The 27,166-nt window shown below is 38.9% G+C and overlaps 1 protein-coding gene across 1 annotated transcript in view; it reads left to right on the top strand.

The window, feature by feature from the left end:
• LOC113112845 (fibroblast growth factor receptor 3-like) overlaps positions 1 to 27,166 on the top strand; it is a 41,863-nt gene that overhangs the window by 4,840 nt on the left and 9,857 nt on the right. Inside the window, 8 exon segments of the mRNA XM_026278760.1 lie at positions 1,092 to 1,288; positions 9,945 to 10,211; positions 12,963 to 13,028; positions 15,435 to 15,604; positions 21,749 to 21,872; positions 21,959 to 22,149; positions 24,473 to 24,617; positions 25,888 to 26,063. Of these exon segments, the coding sequence (XP_026134545.1) occupies positions 1,144 to 1,288; positions 9,945 to 10,211; positions 12,963 to 13,028; positions 15,435 to 15,604; positions 21,749 to 21,872; positions 21,959 to 22,149; positions 24,473 to 24,617; positions 25,888 to 26,063 (1,284 nt within the window). The 5' untranslated portion in view covers positions 1,092 to 1,143.

Genomic DNA, 27,166 nt, shown 5'->3' with positions numbered 1-27,166 from the left:
CAGAAACTTACAACACCTTTAAGGCCTCTCCCCTACTTTTAAGCTTTGTTACTATAAGATAGTATGGCTCCAGAAATATGCTCAAAAAACACACCTACTATACACACTCCAGAAATACGCTCCACAAATATACCCTTCTCTCCTACAACAGCCAGCGCTGATACACTATCAGCCCACAGCACAGTGCATGCTTCTGCTCTGCCGGCCAGAGAAAACACTGAGTTACTCAACACACCAGCCCGGCTTTTCTCTTTCTCTCTCTTCAGTATGTGCTGACCAAGAATTGAGCGTCTGCTCGTCAAGGGAAAGAAAAACAGCGCCACATAGCCTCAGGAGAGTGTGTGTGTCTGTTCGAGAAGAATGCCACCGTTTAAACTTAAAGCAAACATTTTGTGTGTCTAAACCAGGGCTGTTCTGAAATAACAGGAGTTCAAGTTTAAAGCAACCCAGAGTCTTCTCACATTCTCAGCGTCTTTGAGGAAAAACCTCTCAGTGGGGAATAAAACCGTACAGCCTACAGTGTGTGTGTGTGTGTGTGTATTTTAACTTCTTTACATTTTTTTTGATTTTGACTAATGTAAACTCTCTATGTGGCAAGACGCACACACACACACGCACACATAAGTCGGAGAGTGTGAGGGGAGCATATATTTTCTTTAGAGAGATAAGTGTGTTTGTGTTAGCTTAGTGAAAGATGTGTTTCAGAGTAGACCGACCAGAGAGAAGAAGAAAAAAAGGGAGAATAAGACAGCAAAAGAGAGTTTACAACAAATCCCAGTCTCGTCTAAACTAGCGCGGGAGCAATAATACGAAATCACTTCATTTCATTTGCTCGTGGCAATTGTGTGTGGTCGTCGCACTTTATTTCTCAATTTACGATATATGCAGAGAGACATTTTTTACGTCAGCACAGCATTTCAATAGAGTGTTTTGAAAGATTTGTCCCATGTCAAAATAACAAAGCAACAGGCCTAAGTTTTATTGAATATCTGTGAGCATTTTTACTTTTCATGCTGTTATAGGAAGTGTTTGTTCAGTGTTCCTTCTCTGTTAGGTCTCTTATGACTGTTGAATATGTTTTTGTGTTTCAGTGTCTGTGTGTGTGGAAGCGCTACATTGACAGTATGTGTGGAACAGTGGAGGATGTTTGAATCTAGTCTCCGTGGTGAGGACACTCGTCCACGCATCACTCGGCCCGGGATGGTCCCGCTCTGTCTCCTTCTGTACCTCGCAGCACTCATCTTCCCTCCGGTGTACAGTGCCCACCTGCTGTCCCCAGAGCCCACAGGTCAGACATTACAAATCACCTTCTCTGTCTCATGCTCATGAGTTATTACAATGCATTTTACACACCTGGAAAAGTCATGGAAACTTTGAATATATATAGTGTATAAACCAATCAAAGGTTTGGGGTAAGTATTTCTTTATGTTCTTTAAGGAAGGCTTATGCTTAACGACTGCATGATGATGTGAAATACTGTAAAAACAGAAATATTGTGAAACAGTATTGTAATTCAGAAATGAAGATGGACACAGTTTTTATTTTATCCTGTTGTATTTACTCAGTGCAACTTATAACATCCAAGTGAAAGATACAACACCAAAATGTCAGAGAAAAAAAAAAAAAAAACAGAATCACTGAGTTGGAGAAAGGATAGCACCAATTTTGTTGAACCACTTTTTGCTTTAATTACAGCTTTTAGTCTGCTGGGATATGTCTCTACTTACTTTACACATCTAGACTTTGCTATATATGCCTGCAACTGCTTCAGAGTTGCTGTAGGTCTCTTGCCTCTCATAGTTTCCTCCTGGCTCTTTCATCCAGTTTGAAGGGACGTTCTGATCCAGGGAGGGCCTGTGTTGTGATTATTGTGATTACAAAATGTAATTATTTAAAATGGGGGTGATTTATTTTTATACCCACAGTAGATAAACCAAGATTGATTTGGGAATATTTTGTTCTAATAAACAGATTCTGTTTATTGAATATGTCAAAATCACACATTAGTCTGAATCAGAACAAGAAAGTTATTTGAAATGATTGGAAATTTCATTTCTATAGGGATTATATTGGTAATATACATTTTTGCAGTTGTGATTTGTTCTGAAATATTTTGTTGCCTACATTTTCAGTAAGTCTTGTATAGTGGATGCAGTGATGTTTCATTTGTAAATGAATCAGTTAGTTCTCTTAAATAAATCAGTCAAACTCTGTTCACACACTAAATGCTTCATTTTAGTTCATCTGAATCTTTGCATCTCCACACTCCACTAACCTCTGATGCACATCTTTTTTCAATGCAAGCACTTCTCAAATGTATTGTTTTGGACACTTTCAAATCGTGTGTTGCTATTTATCACATGCTGAAAATGAATAGGTTGTCAGTGATTCTGTGTTTTTAAGGAGCTTGGGTTACAGCCTCTTCGATTGGGCAGTTTGTAACGGGCTGAGTTTGTACAGTGGCACAAAGTTGGTATTGTTGCAATGAACACTTGTGTAGTTGATATTATGTAAACACACTTTGTCCTTGCCATTGATTTATTATCCTGCAGTTGACGGATGAGGCCCTGCAGAGTGGATTACATGACAGCTAAGTGCGTGTGTGTGTGTGTGTATTTGTGTGTGTGGACCGAAAAATAGCTTATCACTCCAGGAAGATAGTGTCTGAATTTTCTGCATATGTGGGCAGGCATGAGAGGCCACGGTGTTGATCATTCTCAGTTGTTTGTTAAAGACAGGTTTCTTGGCTGAGTTCACCTGAGTCTCTGTTGTGTTTGGAATCTAGACGGCTCTACTAAACATGTTACAGTCACTTAGAAAATACAAATGAGCTTGATGCTTTCTTGGCCCATTTCTCCGCTCTGTGAGTGTGTGTTGGGAGAGATCATCTGATTGCTGGCGGATCTGATTTCTCATACTGATAGCAGGTAAATATTAGGAGACAGCGAGAGAATTACAGTTAATGTTCACACATGGTCCAAAGGAGAGAATGCAGAAAGTCTTCAGCAAAACCACAGCATAAACAAAGAGGGATTGTTATGAGACCAAAACCTGCAAACACTTCACCACCCAGCTCCTTTTCACTTCTAATCCTAACCACCAAATCCCCTGTTTCTCTCTCTCTTTCTTTATATTCCACTATTCATGTTTTTATGTCTTTGTATCCAGTCACAATAAATTTAGTTTGATCATTTCAGACAGACAGATAAATGAAATAAGCCACAAGAGGCTGCTCATTACAGTGAAGTTAACGTAACTAGTATAAATGGATGTAAAGTGGCTGTTATGATGTATACTGTATGTATAATGACAATATAAGGCATAACATGGTTCGTCCAATTAGAATTGATAATTAGAAATTGAACTATCCATTTTATAAAGCAGAATATCATGTCCTAATTCCTTGGTCTTAAGTCTTGATATGCAATACAAAGTAAGTGTGCGTTTATGCAAAACTGCAATTTCTTAAATGTTCATTATGTTTTAAACAGACATTATATTGCAATTCCTTCTTATTACTAACTACTTACAATTATGTAAAATTTTAGACATGTTTTCTTTTGTTTTGATGTTAATAGTGGGGATTTGTTCACTTCATGAAATGCTATTTGAAGCTCACTGCAGGACAGCAGATGAGTTATTAATGAGAAAAGAAACACATTCTACAACCACCTGTTCACACACACAGAGATACTTCCTTATACCAGATACCTGCGCGGTATTGCACACACCTGTACATACAGACAGAGGCAGAGGCGTGTGAAGCACGTACACACTTGCTGGCCTGTCACCCTGTAGGATGGGTGTCTTCAATTTAATTATCAGTTCCCCTGAAGGACATTACTTAGATACCTACATAAAGTCATAAGTGGTAAAACAAACGGCTTGGTGTGTGTGTGTGTGCATCACAGTGTAGCAGGACTTGCTTCATTCCTGACAGACTATATACACTATATATATACATACATACATTCATACATACATATATATTATGTCTAATATACAGATCATAGTTAGCATAGAATTTTTTTTTTTTTCAAAACCTTGCAGACCCCACAATTTGGGGTGTTTTAAAAGGTTTTCTTTAAGGGTTTGCGTTAGCCTCTAGTAATTATAAGTAGCTTTATATAAAAACAATAGAAGTCTATGCTAAGTCCTCACTTAGCCAAGTCAACGTGTGTTTGAGTGTGTGTGTGTTGCTGATATCCCTTAGCTCCCCTATACCACTTCTGGCAGTCATGAACAGATGGCAAAAGTTATGTGCTGTAGGAAGTCCAACAAACACACACAGAGACATGTACACTTCTCCTTTACCACCCATGGAATGAACCTCTGCCTTGGCAATATTCCTGGTCCAACACATAGCATCCCACACACACATCCGCAACAAACCAGTACTTGATGTGTCGCACAAACAGCAGTCCGTCCATCAATCTCCTCTGGATTTTGGTTAGATTTAAACTTTGGCTTAGCATCTTATATATTAAGCTTCTCAGGAACACAGAGTCCTCTATGATGGCTGCTTTCTCTCTTGGGATGCTTATAAATAGTTTATAGAGCATTAATAATGCATTAATGACAGTGTAACAAAGCATATACCGCACATAGATCAGTTTGTAACTGAAAGTGATTAAATGCTGGCTTAGTTAACAGTGTGCAAGCATTAAATGTTATAATGTTACACAAGGACAGCAGGCCATAAGAAATTTTTGTTTTCAGTTATTAGCCATTTATACTGTGTGATAGACTAAACAGTGTGTCACATGTTTAGGGGAACCTGTTTTTGTTTTACAAAATTTGAGTTATAAATGGATTTGCATATTCATGTTAATACACTCAGACTGTGTATGTGATTTGGGATCTTTCTGAGCAGCTGTTGCCAGTTGCTTCTGGGTATCATTGGCTGGAAGGAAGCAAGGCAGAGGATTAGTACTTTTCCTGCCCAGTAATACCTCATCTCTCTCTCTCTCTCTCTCTCTCTCTCTCTCTCTCTCTCTGTTTTCTATGAAAATGCTGTTTCTATTCAAACTAAAAGATGGATTGAGTAAAGGGGGCAGCCGGGCATAGGCCAAAGAGAGGTGACGTGGTTGTGTGTGTATTTGCTTGATCGCTTGTGTTTCTTTGAGGCCAATTTAAGGTCACAGAGTTAAAAGATTAACATCTCACTCAGCTCATTTCTTATTCTGTCACCATCACAATGATGTTATTTCACTTTGTTCAGACAGTTAAGACAACTCATTTGGCTTTACAGCACATTTTTAACAATACAACAATTTAGTATAGACCCAATAATGTTGGCTAAAACAAAGAATCAGAAAATTAGATTTTTTTTTTTTTTGTTAAGCTTTATTTAAGGTGTCATTGCTACAGTGTAATTATACAATTGAGTATTGAGTAATATTAATAAAATGTGCTAACTTTAGGGTTAGGATTAGGGTTTGGTTTGGTTTGGGTTGGTTGCTTGTAGTTGTGCATAATTTAAATTGATGTGACATGTAGTCAAGTATGCTGTCCCATTCCCGGATTTTTTGCTCTGCATTTAATCCATGCAAGTGAACACACACAACAGTTAGTAGTGAACACACATACCGTTTTTGTTAACCCTAATTCTGAGGAAATTACTTAAGAGACGAAACTGGTTCTGGATAAAGACGTTTGTGAAATATCCAAAGCTATACTGACGTTACTTTAGATTAAGAGCATGTTTGTTCATTTTACGAGCTGCTGTGATGTGTTTTGAGTGTGTGTTATGTACAGTGTGTAGGGTTTGAAACTAGGCCAGTTCGTCTATGGAATGAGAATTAAGATGGTTCGGTCCCTGATTGCAATGTTGTGTGTGTGTGTGTATGTATGGTTGTGTGATTGTTAGAAAGTTTGGCTCAGGCTCTGGATGGGCTCTGGATGTTCAGAACACCCAGTTTCCATTATTAATTAGCGCGCTGATGCAGGAGGTTTTGTGTGTGTGTGTGTGTGTGTGTGTGAGAGAGAGAGAGAGAGAGAGAGAGAGAGAGAGAGAGACGGTGTGTCCCTGAGGAAAGTTAAAGAAAGCTGCTGCCTTTAGAAAGCCTTGTCTACTCATACACACACACACACACACACACGCCTCAACAGGACAGAATAAAAGAGGTAACAAGCTGCAAACTCTCCTCTGTCCAACTCTTTTTCTGTCTTAATCCTAATCGTCGTCGATCGTGTCTTTCTCTCTTTCTCTCTTGCCAGTCTCATTCAGAGGAGGATCTGGCTCAGAAACGTGACATTTTTACATCCGGCATCTGCAATTAACAAATACAGTGGATGCAGACTCCAACTTTAGAAAGATGCTTCTTTTATGCAACAAGATTGGATAATGGTGAGACGGAGGGAGCGGAAAGGATAAGTGTGCATGAGACTGTGTGCATGAATGCTTGTTGTTCAGTATGAAGGTCAGACAACAGTAGGGGATGTTGACTGAGTGTATCACGCCAAACGGCCGAGAGCAGCGGGAAACGGCAAAAGAGCAGACTGGCACAGCTCAAGCTGGTGAGTGTGTGTGTGTGAGTAGATAAAGGTGCAGACTAATTACCTGCTATAAATCAGCTACATGTTATGATTACACTGTGTCACAATAGATTGTTTCAGCCATGACATACTAAATTGTGAACGTTTTCTGTAAGGGGTAGGTTTAGGTTTAGGGTTGGTGTAAGGTGATAGAAAACACAGTTTGTACAGTATAAAAACCATTATGCCTATGGAAAGTCCCCATTAAACCACATATATCAACGTGTGTTTGTGTGTGTGTGTGTGTGTGTGTGTGTGTGCAGACTCTTTATCCTCCCCCCTCATTCTCTTGTTTTAACCTGTCGTTTTGTTGCAACACCCAAAACAAGTAAAACCAGAGACTGTTAGTCGTACACACATTTATCACATGCTGTCAACTGTATGCGTGTGTGTGTGTGTGTGTGTGTGTGAGAGAGAGTGAATGCTGGAATGAACAACATAGGGACTCAATATACATCCCTAAAAACAAGCAAATAAATCAAGAGGCCACATTAACCCCCACCCAACACACACATGTTTGTGTTTGTGTGTGTGTGTGCGTGTGTGTGCTTGTGCGTGTGTGTGTGTGTGTGTGTGTGTGTGTGTGTTTGTGCGCGTGTAAATCTTTTTTTTTTTTTTATTCTAAAAATGCTAAATGCTTACATACAGTATACAGTTTAAAAGTTTGAGTTTGAAATAAATTAATACCATTATTTAGCAAGTACACATTAAACTAATGAAAAATAATTTGTACTGTTACAAAATATGTCTGTTTCAAATAAATATTGTTCTTTTGAACTTTATGCTCATCAAATAATCCTGAAAAAAAAGTTTCCACAAAAATATTAAGCAACACAAATTTAATATTATGCAGCCAATCAGTATATTAGAATGATTTCTGAAGGATCATGTGACACTGAAGACTGGAGTAATGATGCTGAAAATTCAGCTTGGCATCACAGGAATAAATCACATTTTAAAATGTATAAAAATAGTAGACAATTATTTTCTATTATAGTAAGATTTCACAATATTACAGTTTTTACTATTTTTGATCAAATAAATGCTGTCTTAGTGAGTGTAGGAGACTTAAAAAAAAAAAAAAATCATACCGACCCCAAATGTTTGAACAGAAGTGTGTAAATAATTGTATTGTTTTCTTATATAATAAATATTATATTGAAAGTAGCAGACATCTAAGATGTGTTTACATTTAATCAACCAAATGCACACACTTTATATTAAACACACACAACTATTTTTGAATTAAATGTATAAAAAACTACTGTTTTCTGATTACTGATAAAAATGCCCTTCTCACCCAAATACACACAGAGTGTTGACCTGTTCGTTTCAGTCAAATATATTTCAGTGACTGCTGTGTTGCCCATGGCAGCAGGTTTTAAATCACATCTCAAATATTACCCTGCACAACTCTAGCAAAACACAAAAAAACCTTTCATCTTTTCTGCATGATCAAAGGAAAACTGTCCTCAATTCATGCAAGTGTGTGTGCATGTGTGTGTGTGTGTGTGCCGAATATAAAACAGTGCTTGAATCTACAGTGATTATGGAAATACATGAAGCTGATTATAGAGTGAATGTATGATTACGGGCTTTGGAGGACAGTAGTGTTGTGGTCACGAAGGTCAGGACATTGGTTCACATCCGGGATGGTTGACCACTGCTGAAATCTAGTAATCTAGTTTTGCCTTTTGCTTTTAGCCTTTAGCCAATCAGTGTTGTCATGATGTCATATCCTGTGGTTCCAGAGTGATGTCAAATTATATGTACGGCTCAAAACCAGCAGATATCCAGTCACATACTTCAGCCGAGCAACTACCATTTACATGAGTGGAAATACAGTATATAGCAGAAAACAGAGACATACTCTGCATTATGAATTTCAGAGCACGGTGGCACATAAAATGAGGCTTGTATAGCCTAACAGTCAACGGGGTCTCACCTGATCTGTGGTCCTCCTAGAGAGTTTACTATATCAGCCTTGTAAAACATCAGCGCTCACACTGGCTCTATTCTCCACACACCTCCTGGGAAATATGGGAACACACAGTAGCCATTTATGATATTTATTTATAACACGTTCCCCACGCACATTAGTGACTTTCACGGGGCCCGGCATATTTTTCACAAATGCACATACACATCTCATACACTCCCTCTCTTACACAGGATATAGAATAGACACGAGCACACACAGCAGCATTTATTCACTGAAGGAGCTGCCGTCTGATGTCAGCACTGTGGTGCCTCTGGATTTGAGGGGTGTAGAGGGGGTAGAAAGAGGTACAGAAATGAGTGAATGACAAGATGAAAGGTTGAGAAAGGGGACAGAGAGGCAGATGTGATGGCATCAAGAGTGAAACACAAAAGAACTGATCAAAGAGATATTAACACTTCTCGTGGCCTTCAGACAGCCTCAGATGGAACTGTGTTTTTGGACTTTGCACTTAACAGCGCATGTGTATGCGTTAACATGTAGCGGGCGATCTATAATTCATACACCTCGATTCTGTATTCCACTCGAGCTTAGTCTTGTCTGCAAGTCTTCTGTCAGCACACTCCTGACCTCATACATACACAAACACACACACACTAGCACAACATTTATTGAATATATCAGTATTTAAGTCTGTCACTACTCAACCCGGAGATGAATGTCACTTTGAAAAGAGAGAATTAAAGAGTGATAGAGATGCTACAAAAAGACAACCAGGTTTTATAGAGGTGATGGAATAAAAGACAGGGAAAATAAAAGAGACTGTCAGAATATATTATTCTAGCATGTTGCATTTCTGTATCTCAGTGGGTCTCCATGACTCACTCAGATGAGTGTTAATAAACATATTTGTTTATTTTTTCCTGTTGTGTGTTTCTATGATTTTTAGATCCGTCTCTAAGTAAGAATATAAGTGTTTTATTATTATTATTATTGTCATTATTTATTCTGTAGATCTGTCTGTCAGACTATACTAGATGCAAATGACAATAGTAACTATGTTAATCAAGGGTTAAATTGCCGTATTGGTAGATTATGGCACCAGCAACGCTGAAGACATGGGTTTGACTCCCAGGGAATTTACAGAAACATACTTTGTGCATTTACCCAAATACAGATGCAAATGCTTGACCAATACAGTAAAACTTTAGATAAGGGAACACATATTAACTATTAGCCTTGCTATAAACATGTAAACTTGCTAAAATTACTTTCAAACTTTTCTATGCTGTGAAAATATTAAAGTGGACGAACAAAATGGACACATTTTGGAATGCAGTGACATGACACATTTAACATAGCCTTACTAAATAGCTCAATAAGTACCTTTGGATGAAATATCTGCATAAATTCATTCATTCACTGCAGATTGAATTTACTCCATTATCTCTATTTTCTCTCTGTTAGATTGGGTGTCGAGTGAGGTTGAAGTGTTTCTGGAGGACTACGTGTTAGGAGTCGGGGACACCGTGGATCTTTCCTGCACACCGCGTGACTTCCTGGTCCCCATCGTGTGGCAGAAAGACGGTGATGCCGTGTCTCCTAGCAACCGTACGCGGGTGGGGCAAAAAGTGCTCCATATCATCAACGTCTCCTATGAAGACTCAGGGGTGTATTCCTGTAGACACGCCCACAGCAGCATGCTGCTTAACAACTACACCGTCAGAGTCACTGGTCAGTCTCTCCCAATAATATTTAAGCAGTGTTGTTGTTTTTTTAGTACAGCAGACTGTAGTGCACAAGCTCAGGCATGCAAAGCATTAAGTAGAAACTCGCCAGTCAGACTCATTCCCAACAGGCAAACAGGTCTTGAGACATACCCCCAGCACAGACCTACAGGCTGACTTGACGTTTATCATACAAGCATAATAACACACACTCGAAGGCAGAATGTTAAATAGTCCACATGTTGCTTAATATTCCACATGGACTGAACAGGATTGTTTTAGACAAGGGCTTTACCTGAATAAAAATGAGGCAATTACATAGGGCCTTCTTGGGAAAGTACAGTGGAAAATGGCATATTTCGGTCCCTACAGATTTAAATCAGTGTTAAACTACTAGAGTTGTTGTTTGTCTGTGCGTCACATGTGACCCATTGAGCCGGCCTGTCAGGTATTGTTATCTTTTACTTTAAAAACAAGTGTCACTGACTGTTTATAATGGAATCTGAACACTGCATTCTATGTGGTACAGTATACACTAAAATGTCTATTTTAGTATAATTTAAAAATAGCGATACATTTTGCATTATACAATGCTACACATTTCAGATGGTAGCATGCTACATTACTGACACGTGATCTGAATTTAGCTAGTGCCGTTTACTTATGGGCCTAATGATAAAAAAAAAGAAAAAAAATATATAAACGTTTTATAATAGGAACATTTGTTTATTAAAATAAAATAAAATATGTTTATAAAAAAAGTTAATCTTTTTAATCATGCACAAATATTTTAACATTTGTTAAAATAAATCAATAATGAGTCAAGAAAAAATAATTTTAAACTGCCATTAATATTACATTCAGTTCAGTTTGGCTAATGTAATTTCGACCCATACTGAACATCTGCCTGATTTGCACAGTATATATATATATTAAATACTAGTAGAAGTATTATATTATGCTTTTCTGAATATGTTCATACAGTAATAAAAATATAATTAAACTCTTAAGACAAACAGACATTACATGATAGAATGATTTGTTTTTGTGTGACGTGTGTGTGTGTGCGTGCGTGTGTGTGTGGGGGGGGGGCATGTTTTTGTGACATGTCAGGACACAACTCTGTATAATGACATTGGTATGACACAGGTATTACAAGGAGAGGGTGACTTATGAGGACAAAACCCATGTCCCCATTTTTCAAAACGCTTATAATACAGGATGACTTTTTTTGAGAAAGTAGAAATGCACAAAGTTTCCTGTGAGGGTTAGGGTTAAGTGTAGGGTTGGTGTAGGGTGATAGAATATACATTTTGTACAGTATAAAAACCATTACGCCTATGGGATGTCCCCACTTTTCACAAAAACAAACGTGTGTGTGTGTTTAAACAGTAGTTTGGAGTGATATTTGGTTCCCTAAACTCGTGGACACAAGCTGATCTGCTCATTGACAACTAATTAGAATGTAATTATATTGAATCACCTCATCATTTAAAGCAGATGGAAGTAAGTGCATGGGGAGAGGTCTTTTTACCGACATGTGTTTGGCATTAGGCCAGGGCAAATCGGCTCTCATTCTCGCCAGCGTCTGGAGAAAGACAGAAAAAAAAAGTGAAATGGGCACACAACCTGCACCAATTATCGCATGCCGATAAAGAGTCCACAAGACAGCAATATCCTGTTCTGCACACTTTAACACAAGACATAGCTACCAGACACATTGACAGACAGTTCATACAAAAAACATCATTAATCACCCATATTTCATTCCAAACCTGTTTGAGTTTCTTTTGTCTGTGGAACATAAAATAAGATGTTTTACAGAATGTAATGTTCCATACAACGAAAGTGAATAGGGACTAGCTTGTGTGCTATATTCCAAGTCTTCTAAAGCTCTGTGTAAGGAACATACAGAAAAAGAAAATGTTCTTTGCTTTTCATGGTCCTGCATATATTCTGATAATGTACCGCTAAATGTTTCACACCAAGTTTGACATCGATGACATCATTTGTTTGCATGGGTTTTGTCATTGACGTCTTATGCAGTTTTTAACTTTTGGGTCTACTAATCCTTTAAAAACATGTACCACCACAGAAAAACAACAAACCATTAGAAGTTAAAACATTTTTAAAGACAAACCTTCAGTAGCAGCTGAAGACGGTTAAGCCACAAAACAGGAAAATATAGCATAAATCTGAGGGTTTGATTCAACTAACACTGTGAAAGCCACACACAGAAAGCTTCAGTGTCCCAGTAACAGCATATCTTTAGCACTAAATAAGCCTAGTGTTGGATTTTAGATTAGGGTATTTTAGGAGTGTGTGCTGTACAGTGTTACCTGTGTACTGTAAATGTTCACAGAGGAGGAGCTGAAAACAGAATAATCTATTTTTTAGGGTCATTGCGGGTTTTTTTTCTCCCTCTGACTCTGTTCATTTAGAAGCAGGATATAAGAGTGTGTTTTTGTGCACGTGTATTTCATGACGTGTGTAAAAATACAGCTGTTATCAGAAATCTCTGAGACGTTTTACTTACTGAATCTCTGCTAACATGTGCCATCCATTAACCGCTGTGTATGTGAGTGTTTGAGGGTGTGTGTGTGTGTGGGTGTGTGCAGTAATTGATTTTGATTTGTTATCAGTTTATTTTCCTCATTCTGCAGATCATATGAATAGGTTCATTGTTCATACAGAAAGGCCACTGTACTGTGTAGTAATGAGATCGTTCTCTCTCTCTATGTCATTCTTTCTCTCTTAGACTCGCTGTCCTCTGGTGATGATGAGGACTATGATGAAGATGAGGACGATGCAGGTAATGGAAATGGTGTGTTTCACCCTCTTATATCTAATTTTAATACTCTTTTTTGATTGAGATTTCATGGGTTCTCTCTGTTGTGTAATAAATGCATGAGATTTCTGTCTTTTCTAGCTGGAATAAGGTTGCTTCTCATTTCATCAGCTGCTTTTTTCCCCCACTTGAAACTAAAATGCAAATTCTCACAAGAAATCAAGAGAGGAAGGGAAAAGAAGAGAAACAGCTTAAAGTCTAACAGCGTCAACTGAAATGTGACTCAGAATCTGAGAAAATGCCACAATCTATTTGACAGTGTTTAACAAGTAAAGAAAGAAACTAGGAAGATTTAATAAATGTTTTAGTGTTGGTAGGTTCTCAACTCAGTGACACAATTGATTTAAAAATATATATGTTAGACACGTTTTGATAAATGTCTGTGCAGGCAAATATGTGTCAGTATAGCAAGCGAATCAAAATCACTGGTTCTTTCCATATTTAAAAAAATATGCAATAAAAATAGAGATAAATGTAATCATGTTGATATACAGTTTGTCAATAGAGTAAAAAATTTGATGCAAATCTTAAACTTGAAAACTAAATGATTTTTTTTTACATTTTGTCATGGAAACATACGTTTCAAATAAAATACAAATTTAAATAGATTTAAAGAAGAAAAAAGCTAATCAAACTAAGTCTTAACTAAAAAAAAACATAACAAAAATCGAATTAAAAATAAAAGTCTCTACATGAGACACATAAAAGATTATTGGCATCGTATTCTGAGGGAGAACACTGAGATTCTGGAGACTTTTTCCATTTGATCTTTATTTAATCTCATTGTTCTGTAGGAGAAAAAAACAGAGATTTGGAAGAGATCTTATTTGTGATTTTTCACAAAGAATGAGAGAGAGAGTGAAGGGAAGGGAACTGAAAGCTAATGCATCTGTATGCTGTGGTGGGATTGGGGTTGGGGGAGGGTTGAGGGGTTGAGGGGAGGGCATGAAACAAGGGATTAAGCAAAAACCCAAACCCCTTTAGAGTTTAATGACCAGTAATCCAGCTCTAATTAAGAAAGAGAGAGAGAGAGAGAGATCAGCACACTGGAGCTGAGAGCTGTGAAGTCTGGGCTCTCTGGAACATTTGAGAAGAGCTGAGGTCGTGTGACATCTGATGACATCATTCTGTAATATCTTAATGATGCAGTGCTGGTTACTGCTCTCAGTTTGGCTGACTGAAGCAAGCTGTGCGTAATATCAGCTGTGTAGAGTTGTGTTATACTTTGATGACTTTTTTGGCTGTAGAATAAAAGTAAATGGAAAAAAAAGTTGGGTCACTATAGATTTGCGGTTCCCACATTAAAGCTCAAGCTGTCTGTACTGAACTCTGTTAAATAGCAAACCACACAAACACACGTATGGCGCCATGTCCACTGTTGGGTACAGATCCATGTTGTGGTCCTGGCGGATCACTGACCAACTGAGAATGGAACTGGAAGAGTGTGTGTGTGTGTGTGTTTGTGTGTGTGTATACAGGCTTTAGTATGTCGGTTATGCCAAAAGAAATGCCAGCCTGCCAATCACCCTTTACATTCACCATCTGATAGCATGAACAAATAATGCAAGAGAGAATTGTATTCAGTCTGTTAATGAGTTTATTGTGTGTGTATGTGTGTGCGCGCATTCACAGATGTGTGCCTATGAGCTCGCATGTACGTCTGGAGCGAAATGTGGCGTCTGTGGGTTTAATCGCCAAGTTTGCGGGTTGATCTGATCTGGAGTTAATTGTTTGAGGAGGGATTGAAGTATGTTTACTCAGTCTCTTAAAGACACATACACACAAAGTTCAAGACTTGTCTGAAAATAAAAAATAATGACTATTATTTTAGCTAAAGGATCTTACTGTAAGTATTTATGCTTTGATATTTGGCATTAGTTACTAGGAAGCATAAACACAGACTTGACCACATTATAAACTGAATTTGTGGGAAGATTAAATGTAGGGAAATTGCTCTGTTATTATAATAGGTTATGATTAGGAATCCACATTGTGTGTTCATGGCTCTGTGAAGGAGTTAACACTGGGAACCTTTCAGAGTTCTGTCTACAAGAGCATAGACGCGCCTCACATTCACATAAGAGTGTATGTAAGAGTGTTTGCTTTTCCAAACAAATTTTAATTCAGTCTGGGAATTAGGCAGCCAGTCTGACGCTGCCACAGAGCGAGCAAGTTAAAACTTTCCATAAACATTCACCCACACGAAGGCTCCCGGAGAGGGAACACCCTACCCCCTTAAACATGCTGCATGTCAACATACACTTATATTTGGTCCATTTGCACCAATTGATTCACACTGACATGTTTTTTTGGTAAACTTTCAAAATGTCATGTTTAGTTGCTATTTTCAGCAGCATCTGATTTTATTCTCATTTCTAACAGGAGCTCCATACTGGACCCGTCCTGACCGGATGGAGAAGAAACTACTGGCCGTTCCCGCCGCTAATACAGTGAAGTTCCGCTGTCCTGCTGCCGGCAACCCCACTCCCACCATCCACTGGCTGAAAAATGGGAAGGAATTCAAGGGAGAGCAGAGAATGGGCGGGATTAAAGTAAGACAATATAAATATCGATTAGGAACATGTGCGTGTGCATGTGTGTTTAGGATTACAGATAATAAGAATTGGCAATTAGTAATAATTTACACAGATCCCCAACATCTGCTCCTTCAAGAACTCTCTCTCTCTCTCTCTCTCTCTCGCTCGCTCTGAATTTTATCATTTACTTGTCATCTCTAGAGGATATTTCCACCTGTTGCTGCTCCTCTGAAAGAGCAGAAGAACACAAAGTTCTGTGTGGTCTTGTTTTTAATGTGTTGATGCGTTTGTGTGCAGGTGTTGATTGTGACGTGCTTTGGAGGCCATCCACAGATTATTTAGATTATTTTTATTTATTATTACCATTTTTCAGAGCTGTTGCTCAATGCTTAACCCCCACAATTTAAAGGAGAGTTCACCCAAAAATGTAATTGATGTCATCATTTACCATCCTTTGTGTGTGTGTGTGTGTGTGTGTGTGCATACAATGGAAGTCAATGGTCACCAAAGCTTTTTTTTTTTTTTATGTTTCAGAGAATTAAGATTTTCAGCCAAATGAGTGTGAGTTCATGATTTAGATTTTTCGGTGAATTATCTCTTTAAATACAACAATATTAAACACAATTTTCCTGAAGAGGCAAACATTTTCCCCACAGGAAAGAAAAACCATGAATTACCATCTCAATTGTTTCTTCTAAATAGCCTTGAGATGAAATTGACAGCAAATTGAGACTTTCACTAAAGACTTTTACAGAATGTTCTCCTTTTAGACATCCCCTCTTCAGATGAGATCTCAGACTGTGCTCAGATTTACAAAGATATGAAAGTCTAAAATCAAAAGATCTCTATATGATCAGGATTTCTCATGTAGTTAAATGCACTATAACTCGAAACAAAATCAACATTTAAAACACAACTGGGATCTTCTGAGTGACTTATTTTTGGACACAAACATTTGCACATTCAGATTCTTTAACACTGCGTTGACCTATATGCATAGAAAATAACCAGTGTCCCCTAAGAGAGACATTTAGAAACAAAACATTGACCTTTCAACCTTTCCATGGCCATAGTGTGACCAGACCGCCCTTACAAACACACACACGTATACACACACCAGGGGTCTGCACTGACCCAGGGTCATCCTTTATACCAGACCTGCCCTCCACATCAGCACAGTCACTGTTGGTCTAGAGATCTCTGACAGCATCATAATAGCTTTATTTAACACATACATACACAGGAGCTTGACAGCTCACCTAAAATGTCTTCTGTCTCTATTAAGGCCAAGGCTAAAAGTCACAGCTCTTATATTTATGCATAAGTATGTGTGACCCTATTGTGTGTGTGGATGTGACAGGCCTAATGGCTTGATAACGCACTTAACGATGTGTTAAAATGCAGAGCGTCACGCAAAATTAAACATGAGGAGTTCCCTGAGAGATCAGCATATTCCATCTTAAAGCTCCTTTTTGCATTGCAAGGGGAACAATGATGCTGTTATTATGTTTCTATTGGCACAGTGAAGTTCCACTAACTCTCTGGCCAACGGTCAGGGTGCATTAAATGCGGTAAGATTGCCGAAAAAGTTTTAAATGCAAGAAAATGAGTCACAGGCTGTACTCTCATTGTTTGAAACGATCCATGGATTTGTTTAGACAGTTGACTTTCCCATAGCTTTCCCTTCAAACGGCCACACACACATTAAAACAAACACACATACAAACAGACACTACTCCTCAGACACTTTCTGTGCCTGACTGGCAGGGTTCTAAGGTCAAAGATCAACTCTCTATTGAGTCATCAGAAGGGGGAGGTTCCGAGGGGGTGTTGTCGTGGCGATTTAGAAACCTTGATTGGCAGGGGGAGGCGTGGCTTTTGTCATGCTCACATATGGCAGCCAGAGTCGCATTGTTAGAATGCTAATCTGCGGCACTGTGTGTTAGTCACACCTCACGCACACACACAAACTGATGTTTTGTGCATTTGAGTGTGTGTATGCGAGCAACATATTCAACAGCTCAACTGACGAGCAAGCTGAGGAAAGACTGTTACGTCCTCTGAGAGATGACTCAATTTCAGTTGCAGTGCTCTGTGGGACTACCGGTGATAAATTCTACTAGCTTGGAGTATCACTGAATCTCTAAACCACTGAAAATGTGCCTTTTGTCTGAAGGCCATAGCAGTGTATGTCTTTATTAACTGCTAAGGTGTGATTTGTTATTCGTTTATGTGTACAAATATGTTTAAAGATCAAGTGTTTGATGTTCACTTTTCTCATGTAGCCTGATTTTTGCTGTTTAAAATAAGGCTAGTCCAATTTGCAGCTTCTTTCCAATAAAGGTTCCGGTAATATTAGAGAAGTCTGTGTGCAAAAAAAAAGGTCCATTGTCCGTTGTCAATAGTAGCAATGTTTGAAGCATAGTTCACACAGAAGTTACTTTTAAACTAAGCAGCTATCTTTTGATCAACTCTGCAAATTTACACAACCATCTTGAATCCAGTGTGAAATCTGCTTAGGGAAATCTTTCTCCTTCATGTTGATTCCTATTGAAATGACTGGATTTCTATCTGACTGACATAACAAAAAATTTACAGTTGTTGTATAGGGTGGGTTTATATGAAATAGCTGATACCACAATAACAGACTGGTGTGGAAAAAGTAATAAATACAGATTATTTCACATATTAAATCAAATAAAATTATTCTGCTCTGTAGAAATTTTACTTAAAAGGCACAAACAAAACTTATAAAAGAACAATTTCTTTGTGAAACCTGTTTGGAAACAATTGTTTTTTCATTCATTTTTCTGCCACTAGTGACCGCTAAATACACATCACCTTTAAGTGGTAATAGTTCTCTTTATCAATATGAACCGACTGATATAGCCATGTAGTTCATTCTCTAGGGCAGACTTTCATATTAGGGTTTGTATGATTATGGGCCATCTGTACAAGGTCTTTCCAGTGAGACTACTGTAGTACTTTTCATTGAGAGAGAGAAAAAGAAACCCTTTTTTTCAGCTGCTTCCTGCCTCTGTGGGTCAAATTAAACAGCACCACTGTCGGAACGAGTTCACACAGTTTTGACACAACCATAAATCCTGGACATACACGTATAAACACACACATACTCAAGAGAGACCTGAGCTTCTTAGCACCTCCTGAGTCTGTAAACTCCCAATATTCTCTGCACTTCACAATTCAGTTGAACAGAATCAACATCCACGGCACTGGTCTTAACACCTAACCCCAGTCTGACATCAGAGTTAAAGAGGCTTAATATGTTAGCAGCATAATGCTGGGAGGAATTTAGGGAGCGCTTTTCGAATGATTATCAGACCTCTGCTTGGGTCTTTCTTGTGCTGTTTTTTTCTCTGAATCTGCTGGGTCCTGCTTGACATCGCAACACTTTTCAGCTCTTATCTTTTGATGAAAGATGGGATAAATGTACTAACTCTCTCCTCCCATTCCCTCTAGATAAAGTGTTCGGGTAGATTGAGGAACAGCTGAGAATTCTTCACAGCATTTCTTTTCAGCAGACACATTGAGATAAATGTCGTATACACACACACACACAAAATGTCAGTGTCAAGTGAGATAGCGTCCTAAATTAACTCCCGCTCTCTCATAGTCTCACTGCACAAGGGTAGCTGACATTAGATACTTTTGTGAAGTTAACAAGGCTAATCTAGGTTTTCACTGAAAGGGGGGCTGAGCATGAGTTGATGTAGCTCAGAGAAATATTTATTTCCTTTATTCTAAAGTTGGTCAACAGTAAATTAATATACATATACATATATATTTAATCTCAGTGGTAGGTCTTTCAGGGTGGCTTGGGGAGGTGTCCAAAGCACGTCAACTTGTCACTGGGGTTCCTCAGGGACCCCCTCCTTTTCTCCATGTACACGACATCACTGGGTCCCATTATACAGGCACATCTTTCATTTCAACCAGATGATCCAATGGTAGCTGCACGGATTTCAGGCTGCCTGGTGGACATCTCGGCATGGGTGAAAGGATATAACCTACAGCTCAACCTGGCAAAGACTGAGCTTCTTGTCTTCCCTGCCACTCCAACTCTACAGCATGATTTCACCATCCAGTTAGGTTCTTCTACAATTACCCCATCAACTTCGGTCAGAAATCTTGGTGTAACCTTTGATGAATAATTGACCTTCAAAGACCACATTGCAAAGACTGCTCGATCTTGCAGGTTTGCATTGCATAACATCAGAAATATCAGGACCTTTCTAACAGAGCATGCGGCACAACTTATTGTCCAGGCCCTGGTCATTTCTAGGCTGGACTACTTTAATGCATTTCTGGCTGGACTTCCATCATGCACAATCAAACCTCTACAAATGATTCAGAATGCAGCAGCATGACTGGTCTTCAACAAGCCCAAAAGAGCCCATGTTACACCTAATGGTACCATTACAGAGGGGCGAAAAGTCACTTTCCAGAGCATTCTCCTGGCTGGTGGAATGATCTTCCCACCCCTATCCGGAAAGCTGAAAACTGACAATTTTCAAGCAACAGCTGAAAACTCTTATCTTTCAAAGCTCCTTGACTTCATCATTAAAAAAAGAAAGAAGATAAATTGTCTTTCTCTTTATTAATTCCTTCTCTTTTTAGCTTGTACTTATTTGAACAATGTCTAAAACCTGGTATTACAAACACTTCCTGTGTCTGTTTGCCTCTTTAAGAAGAATCGCTTATGTATCCCCCAATTGTAAGTTGCTTTGGATAAATGCATCTGCAAAATGACTAAATGTAAATGTAAATTAATATATATCATATGATATCATATCATGTAAACATCTTCTCGAAATAATGTTTAACCACGGAAGTTACTTTATATTTATATATTTATATATATATATATATATATATATATATATATATATATATATATATTATGTAGTCACTAGTTACATTACATATAATATACAATAAAGTATAATTTCCCTTAGACTTTCATATTAATTTTAACCTAATATTTTGATTAAAAAAAGTCAATTTACACATTAAATGTCAACCACTCCCATACAAACATTCACTCACACACACTTCAATCAGAAAGCACCGAAGCTTCACTGAGTGAAAGTGAGCCAGTGAGAGCTGCCTTAGAGAAGGTGAGGATCTAGAAGACAAGGGGGAGGAGGAGTGCAGGGGGCACAGACGCCCTTGCCAACTTTCTTAGGCATGTACGTTTGTCTGTGTGAGTGTTGCCCGCTCAGGCAGTGTTACCACGCAACTGTTCAAAAACACAGCCCATAATATTTACACAGTTACATTTTTTTCCACTCAGTCCTTCGAAGTACGTAGAGGAGGAATGAGAGAGAGACAGAGAGCAAGAGAAATAGAAAGAAGCAGAGAGAGTCATGTAGTTAGAGTGTGCTCCATGAATGAATTGATGGTTCTGTGTGTGTGTGTGTGTGTGTGTGTGTGTGTGTGTGTGTGTGTGTGTGTGTGTGTGTGTGTGTGTGTGTGTGTGTTTGTGTGTGTGTGTGTGTGTGTGCATGATGTGTGTATGAGGTGCAGGGTTTGTGTGTGAGACTTTCTGACCAATTGGCATAGTTTCCATGTCCGGTGCTGTTAAAGGTATTCCAAAATAAACCCAAAAATAAATAAGTGAGAGATAACTTACACATCCTTGTGTTGTTCTCTGTATGCTTTTCTATGTGAAATACAAAATTAGACATGTCTATCTATCTATCTATCTATCTATCTATCTATCTATCTATCTATCTATCTATCTATCTATCTATCTATCTATCTATCTATCTATCTATCTATCTATCTATCTATCTATCTATCTATCTATCTATCTACCTATCTATCTATCTACCTACCTACCTGTCTGTCTGTCTGTCTGTCTGTCTGTCTGTATGTCTGTATGTCTCTCTTTCAAACAAACCAATGTCAAGAAAACATTCAAAGATAGTCTAGACAAACTTTGTAAATGCAGTTCAAATTAAATTTGGATTTATCAGCTCAGTGGATCATACACATAACATTATACAGACACAGAGTTTAGCACCTGCTCTTCTTCAGCTTACAGAAAAAGCTGAGGAAGGATTCAAGTGGACCTCTTATGTAATATCCCACTTTATGATTAAAACTGTCTCTGTCTCTGTCATCCTCTCTCTCTAGTTGAGGCATCAGCAGTGGAGTTTGGTCATGGAGAGTGCGGTTCCATCTGACCGGGGAAACTACACATGTGTGGTGCAGAACAAATACGGAACAATCAAACACACTTACCAACTTGATGTGCTGGGTATGAACACACAACACACATAGTCAACCTAGCTTACTGTAAATGTACCTTCATAGCTGACTGCCCTCCATCTCTCATCCAATCAGAGCGTTCTCCTCACCGGCCCATTCTACAGGCGGGACTCCCGGCCAACCAGACAGTGGTGGTGGGCAGTGATGTTGAGTTCCACTGTAAGGTGTACAGTGATGCCCAGCCACACATCCAGTGGCTCAAACACATCGAGGTGAATGGAAGCCAGTATGGGCCCAATGGCACCCCCTTCGTCAACATCCTTAAGGTACAGTCATCTATAGTGGCACATCAGATACTATGTATCAGATTTACTATGTCTTTATATTAATATTAAGACAATTGTGATTTGTTACAATGATAATGATTTAAATATTTGTATTACATTTTACTTTTCTAGAGAATACAAAGATTTAATAAATTTTTTATTGAAACTTCTATTATGTAAACATTTTTACTTTGTGCTTGTTAAAAGGGACTTTATAGATGTTGAAGGCGTCTTTTGAAATGTGTCCAAGTGCAGCTTAAATTAAACCACATATTAAGTCTCATTTGAGTTTTCAGTGACTCTTGGAGCACCTCCCTCAACTCCTAACCCCACCCATAATAGCATCTCACTATAGACCTTGCAACTGGAGAATTGGGGGTATCTCGCTCTCTTTTTCCTCTCAGAGTGAGAGAGGAGGCAGACATCTGTTTTAGGCTAAGCTAACCGCCGTGGTGGCGTCGCACAGGGAGACAGCCATTAGCTGTGCTGCCCCACTCACTCTTCAGAGGAGAAGCAGGGAGGGAACAAGGGAAGAGACTCCCGAAAAAGCCATGGAAAAAATGAGTGCGGGGAGCAAGGGAAGGGCCGAGTCAGCAGGCAGAGGAGGGGAGTGCGTCGGCTGGCCAGACCGCCACGCTATTTTAGACTCCCACATAATTGAAACAGTATTTTACTGGGAGCCGCATGCCGGCTTTTCCCTTCCCCACTGTCTCATCTGCGCACCCTTTAAAGCCTTCCCCAGCCCTCCCAGTCCGAGAGTGCTGAGCGACAGATCATGTGTGGCACAACGCCTGCGATCAAGGGAAAGAACGGAAACTGAGAATAAAGCAAATGAAGCGTCTGAAAGAAACACAGAAACAGATATGTGTGGATAAAGGGGCTGAAGACAATATTTGAGCATTTCATTATAACATAGTGAGATCAGAGCGATGGCCTAGCAGTTAGCGTGTTGAGCTGTGGTGCCAGTGCAGGTGGAATGAGTTTGAATCCAGTTTGCAACATTTCCCAAGCTCGTTCCTGTTCTTATCTCTTGATATTTCGTATTTTAACTACCACATATAAATCTTCATGGGAAGCATTTTTTATCTGCCGATAGTGTTGTTTATTTGCATGTGCTGTCTGTGTTGGTTTAGTTCCCTGATTACAAGGAACTGTGCAAATTTGTTAACAACGCAACATCTTGCTACTTTCATTCAGTGATAATAGAGTAACATAAATTTTCTAAGTTTTGTCAATAAGCCACAATCTAGAAGAAGCCTAATTTATATGAATGGAGATGTTCGCATTGAAAGGAATTACAATGAGTTCATTTGAATATTAATAAAGCAAAATGTTAAGCACCACTAAAATATCAGAATGGGACTTTGCCCCTAAGTGTATCAGCATCATAAAAAAGTGGTAACAAGTGGTAACAAGTTGCGCGAATATTTTAAATCATTAATTGTTAGTTTATGTGTGAACATGTTCGCTCTGACTACGTGTGTGTGTGTGTGTGTGTGTCTCTGCAGAGTTTTGTCAGTAAGATAAAAGAGGCCCACGATACGCTGACTCTATATAATGTGTCAGAAAAAGACGCAGGCCAGTACTGGTGCAGAGCCCACAACTTTGTAGGCATGTCAGAGAATACGTTCTGGCTCATGGTGTCCCAGCCAGGTAAAAATCTATCTCCGAACAGCTGATGTCTATCAAGACTTTGGTGGCGTAGAGTCAAACTCCCCTAAACCCTCTCTATTCCTCCTTACACTTCTTGTCTTGTTTTCACACATTAAATAAAGTGACCTGATTGGAGGACTTATGCTATGTAAGGCGAGTGTGTGTCTGCTTCATTTAAATGCTCGCTTCTTCTTCTTCCACAATCAATGAAACGAGGGCATGTTTAATAGGAGCCGAGACTGTGCCACATACACATTCTTATTGATTTGCTCATACACTACACACAGCTCTCTTGAGTGTTGGGAGACACACTTCTGCATAACAATGTGTGAGTTTTATCTAGTGAGAGGTTAAATTAGGCTTAAAGCTGGTAATATTCTTCCACGCTTTTTTTACGTTTTCATTGCACCTCAGATAGATCTGGATGACAAAAAAAAGTGACCTGCTGCTGCTGATGAGGCGTAAAATTTTCCAACACTACTTATTTTGCTTGTAGGTCATCTCTTCATTCGCAGGAGTGTGGGATTTCTGGGTTACTGGTGATGGGTTAAATCATCTTCACTCGTTCAGATCTTCCTCCCGGTGTTGGGTGCTGTTTCTCAAGGGTTGTGGTTTACGCATCTGTCTTTCTTTCTCTCTCTCTCTCTCCATCTCTCCTTGCATTTTCCAGACTGCGGGAATAAATACTACGGATAAAGAGCTGGAGATTCTTTCGCTGACCAATGTGTCTTTTGAGGATGCGGGGCAATACACTTGTCTGGCAGGGAACTCGATTGGCTTTAACCATCACTCTGCCTGGCTTACAGTGTTACCAGGTATACTAGTCTCACTTTCTGGGGTTTCTTTTCACTCCTTTCTTCCCATGTGTCTACACTTCATATTTTCTCTATTCTCCTTGAGTGTTTTAATCATAGTTTTGCAGTTAAAATGTTTTTGAAATGTTTTCAATGATATTTTCTATGGACCTTAGTCAGGGCAGACAACAGCCTCAGCTTTATTCACATCAAATTAAATAGGCCACCATGACTAAAGTCTTCTAAAAACAACCTGGTAGTTTGTAATTGTTTTCAGATTCAAACATTACATACATAAAAAGATGGCACACAGTCCCAGTATCTCTGAGGCCCAATTCATTCGTTCTTCCATTTCTTCTACCTCTGCACTCATCCTGTTATCCTGCTCTCCGTTTATCATGTAGAGACACTGAACTCTATCTATGAGGCTCATCACACCAGTGCCAAATAAGCCTCGCAGAGAGAGGGCCATTATGGGATGTTTGTACCTGCATGGGGGCGCGATAGCATGTTAATTAGTTTGTAAGGTGGCTGTAAATTAACAGTAGGGTTTCTGCTTTATAAATTCGAACAAAGAACAATAACTGATGATTGACTTAACATGATCTCTAATCTAACAAATAGTGGAGCTTGTTTCTAGGGTTAGGGTTAGGGTTAGTCACTTTTTTTTTAAATGAATGTCTTGAGGCTGTAGTTATTAGCCAATTTATGTTGGGTTTCATGTTTTATTCAAGTTGATAAATTTTTGAGGCTAAGAAACTAAGAAAATGTACTGGCCATAAATATTTTTCTAATCGCCCCTCAGCAGATGTTGTTCCCCTGATTTTATATCCCACGTGTGTCTTGCCACATTTAGTTCTAGAGAAAAGTCTTTTAGGCAAATAGATGTTTGAAGTTGGTATGATTGTCTTTGAATCACTGCTTACATCAATGAGGATCAGACATTATCACAACTTGATTTATGCTACCTGTACATATTATGTTGCAGTTCCCAGTAAAAGTATTATTTACTCTGCAAAGCAATGCCCAGCGAATTTGACTTGCATTTGGCACTAGGACCCTGACAATAGCCACTAAAGAGAGCCATTTTAAAACATTTTAATCTATTGTTGCCGTTTTGCTGCCGTTTAAAAAGTAGGTTCTAAATAGTATAAAGGTGTGTTGTGTGAATGTAATTCAGAGGTACTACCACACACAACTGTCATTGTTTTATCTATAGTCACGCATTGGCTCATGTGTCCCCTAATGTCATCATTGCACATCTAACCCGTGCTCTTGTGCTCTTTGTCAGCGGTGGAGATGGAGAGAGAGGATGACTATGCGGACATCCTCATCTACGTGACGGGCTGCGTGCTCTTCATCCTCACCATGGTCATCATTATCCTCTGCCGTATGCGGATGAACACGCAGAAGACTCTCCCCATGCCGCCGGTTCAAAAACTGTCCAAATTCCCCCTCAAGAGACAGGTAACAGAAAGTAGATACAAGATTTGATCAGCCTATTTCCTATTTTCTTTTTCCCTCTGTATCTCCTCATTTGCACACTTAACATAAAGCTCTTTGGGCTATTCGTGTCTATGAAGACATACTTTGTGCATGTCATATGTGATGTGGCAGGGAGATATTCATGCTCTCCTGGAGACTGCCAGTGTTTATATCATGTTTCTCTCCTGGTGAAACTCGCTCTCTCTCAGTTGTTTTAAACATTTTAAATCGCAGCAGCTGCAGCTGACACACACTGTCTCTCTAATCTCCGTCGCTCTCCCAATCTCTTCTTCTTTTACCCTCAAGTTATTTCCAGCAATCAAAGTCTGACAATGTCATGCTGGAATCAACGCAAGCTACATAATCATGTTGCAGTGTTTTTCTTTCTCTTTTATTCAAATAGTGTGTGTGTGTGTGTGTGTGTAGGTGTGTATTTTGAGCCAGTTCTTATTTTAGAAAATATTGAGATATCATTGTCAGGCAGTTTGATCTTCCTGCTGCTGACATACTTTCTCAGTGTCTCATGAAAGTCTACACAGATTTGCATTTCCTAAAGGAAATAGCAGCGCTTGCAAGGAACTAAAAGAATAGTGCTCAAGTTATAGGCCAACATGTAACTGTCATGATATTCTATTCTTGTGCAAAGAAAGTTATGGATGGTTAAAAAGATGCTAATCAATGCTAGAAAGAAACCAGTCATAGTTTGGGATGAAAATGTTACATTATTGCTGTTAGTCGGATTTAGAGTCAAATGCAAGAAAGAAAAAAGAGAGCCAGTTGGGCTGGTGGATTCCAAGCACCTTTTTGGTTAAAAGACAACAGCGAAACTCCAGATCATATCTGTGTGTGCGCAGCAGCAGTGAAATGTTGCTTCACACAGTCTTCTGTGGTCCATTATGTGGAGATCTGACAGCTACAAACCTCTCTCTCTCCCAGAAGCACTCCTCTGAGGAACAAACACCATGTTCCTGTTTGTAACACAACACTTCAGAGTAGTATCTTCTTAAAATAGACATCTTGATCCTTCCACTCTCTCTGTCTCGCTCTTACACTCACTGTCTTATTCTCCCTCAGAGACAATAACA

The sequence above is a fragment of the Carassius auratus genome, chromosome 13 (genome assembly GCF_003368295.1).
Source record: "Carassius auratus strain Wakin chromosome 13, ASM336829v1, whole genome shotgun sequence".
NCBI lineage: Eukaryota > Metazoa > Chordata > Actinopteri > Cypriniformes > Cyprinidae > Carassius > Carassius auratus.
The sequence above is the reverse complement of the archived record's forward strand: the minus strand, read 5'-3'. Positions and strand labels throughout refer to the sequence as shown.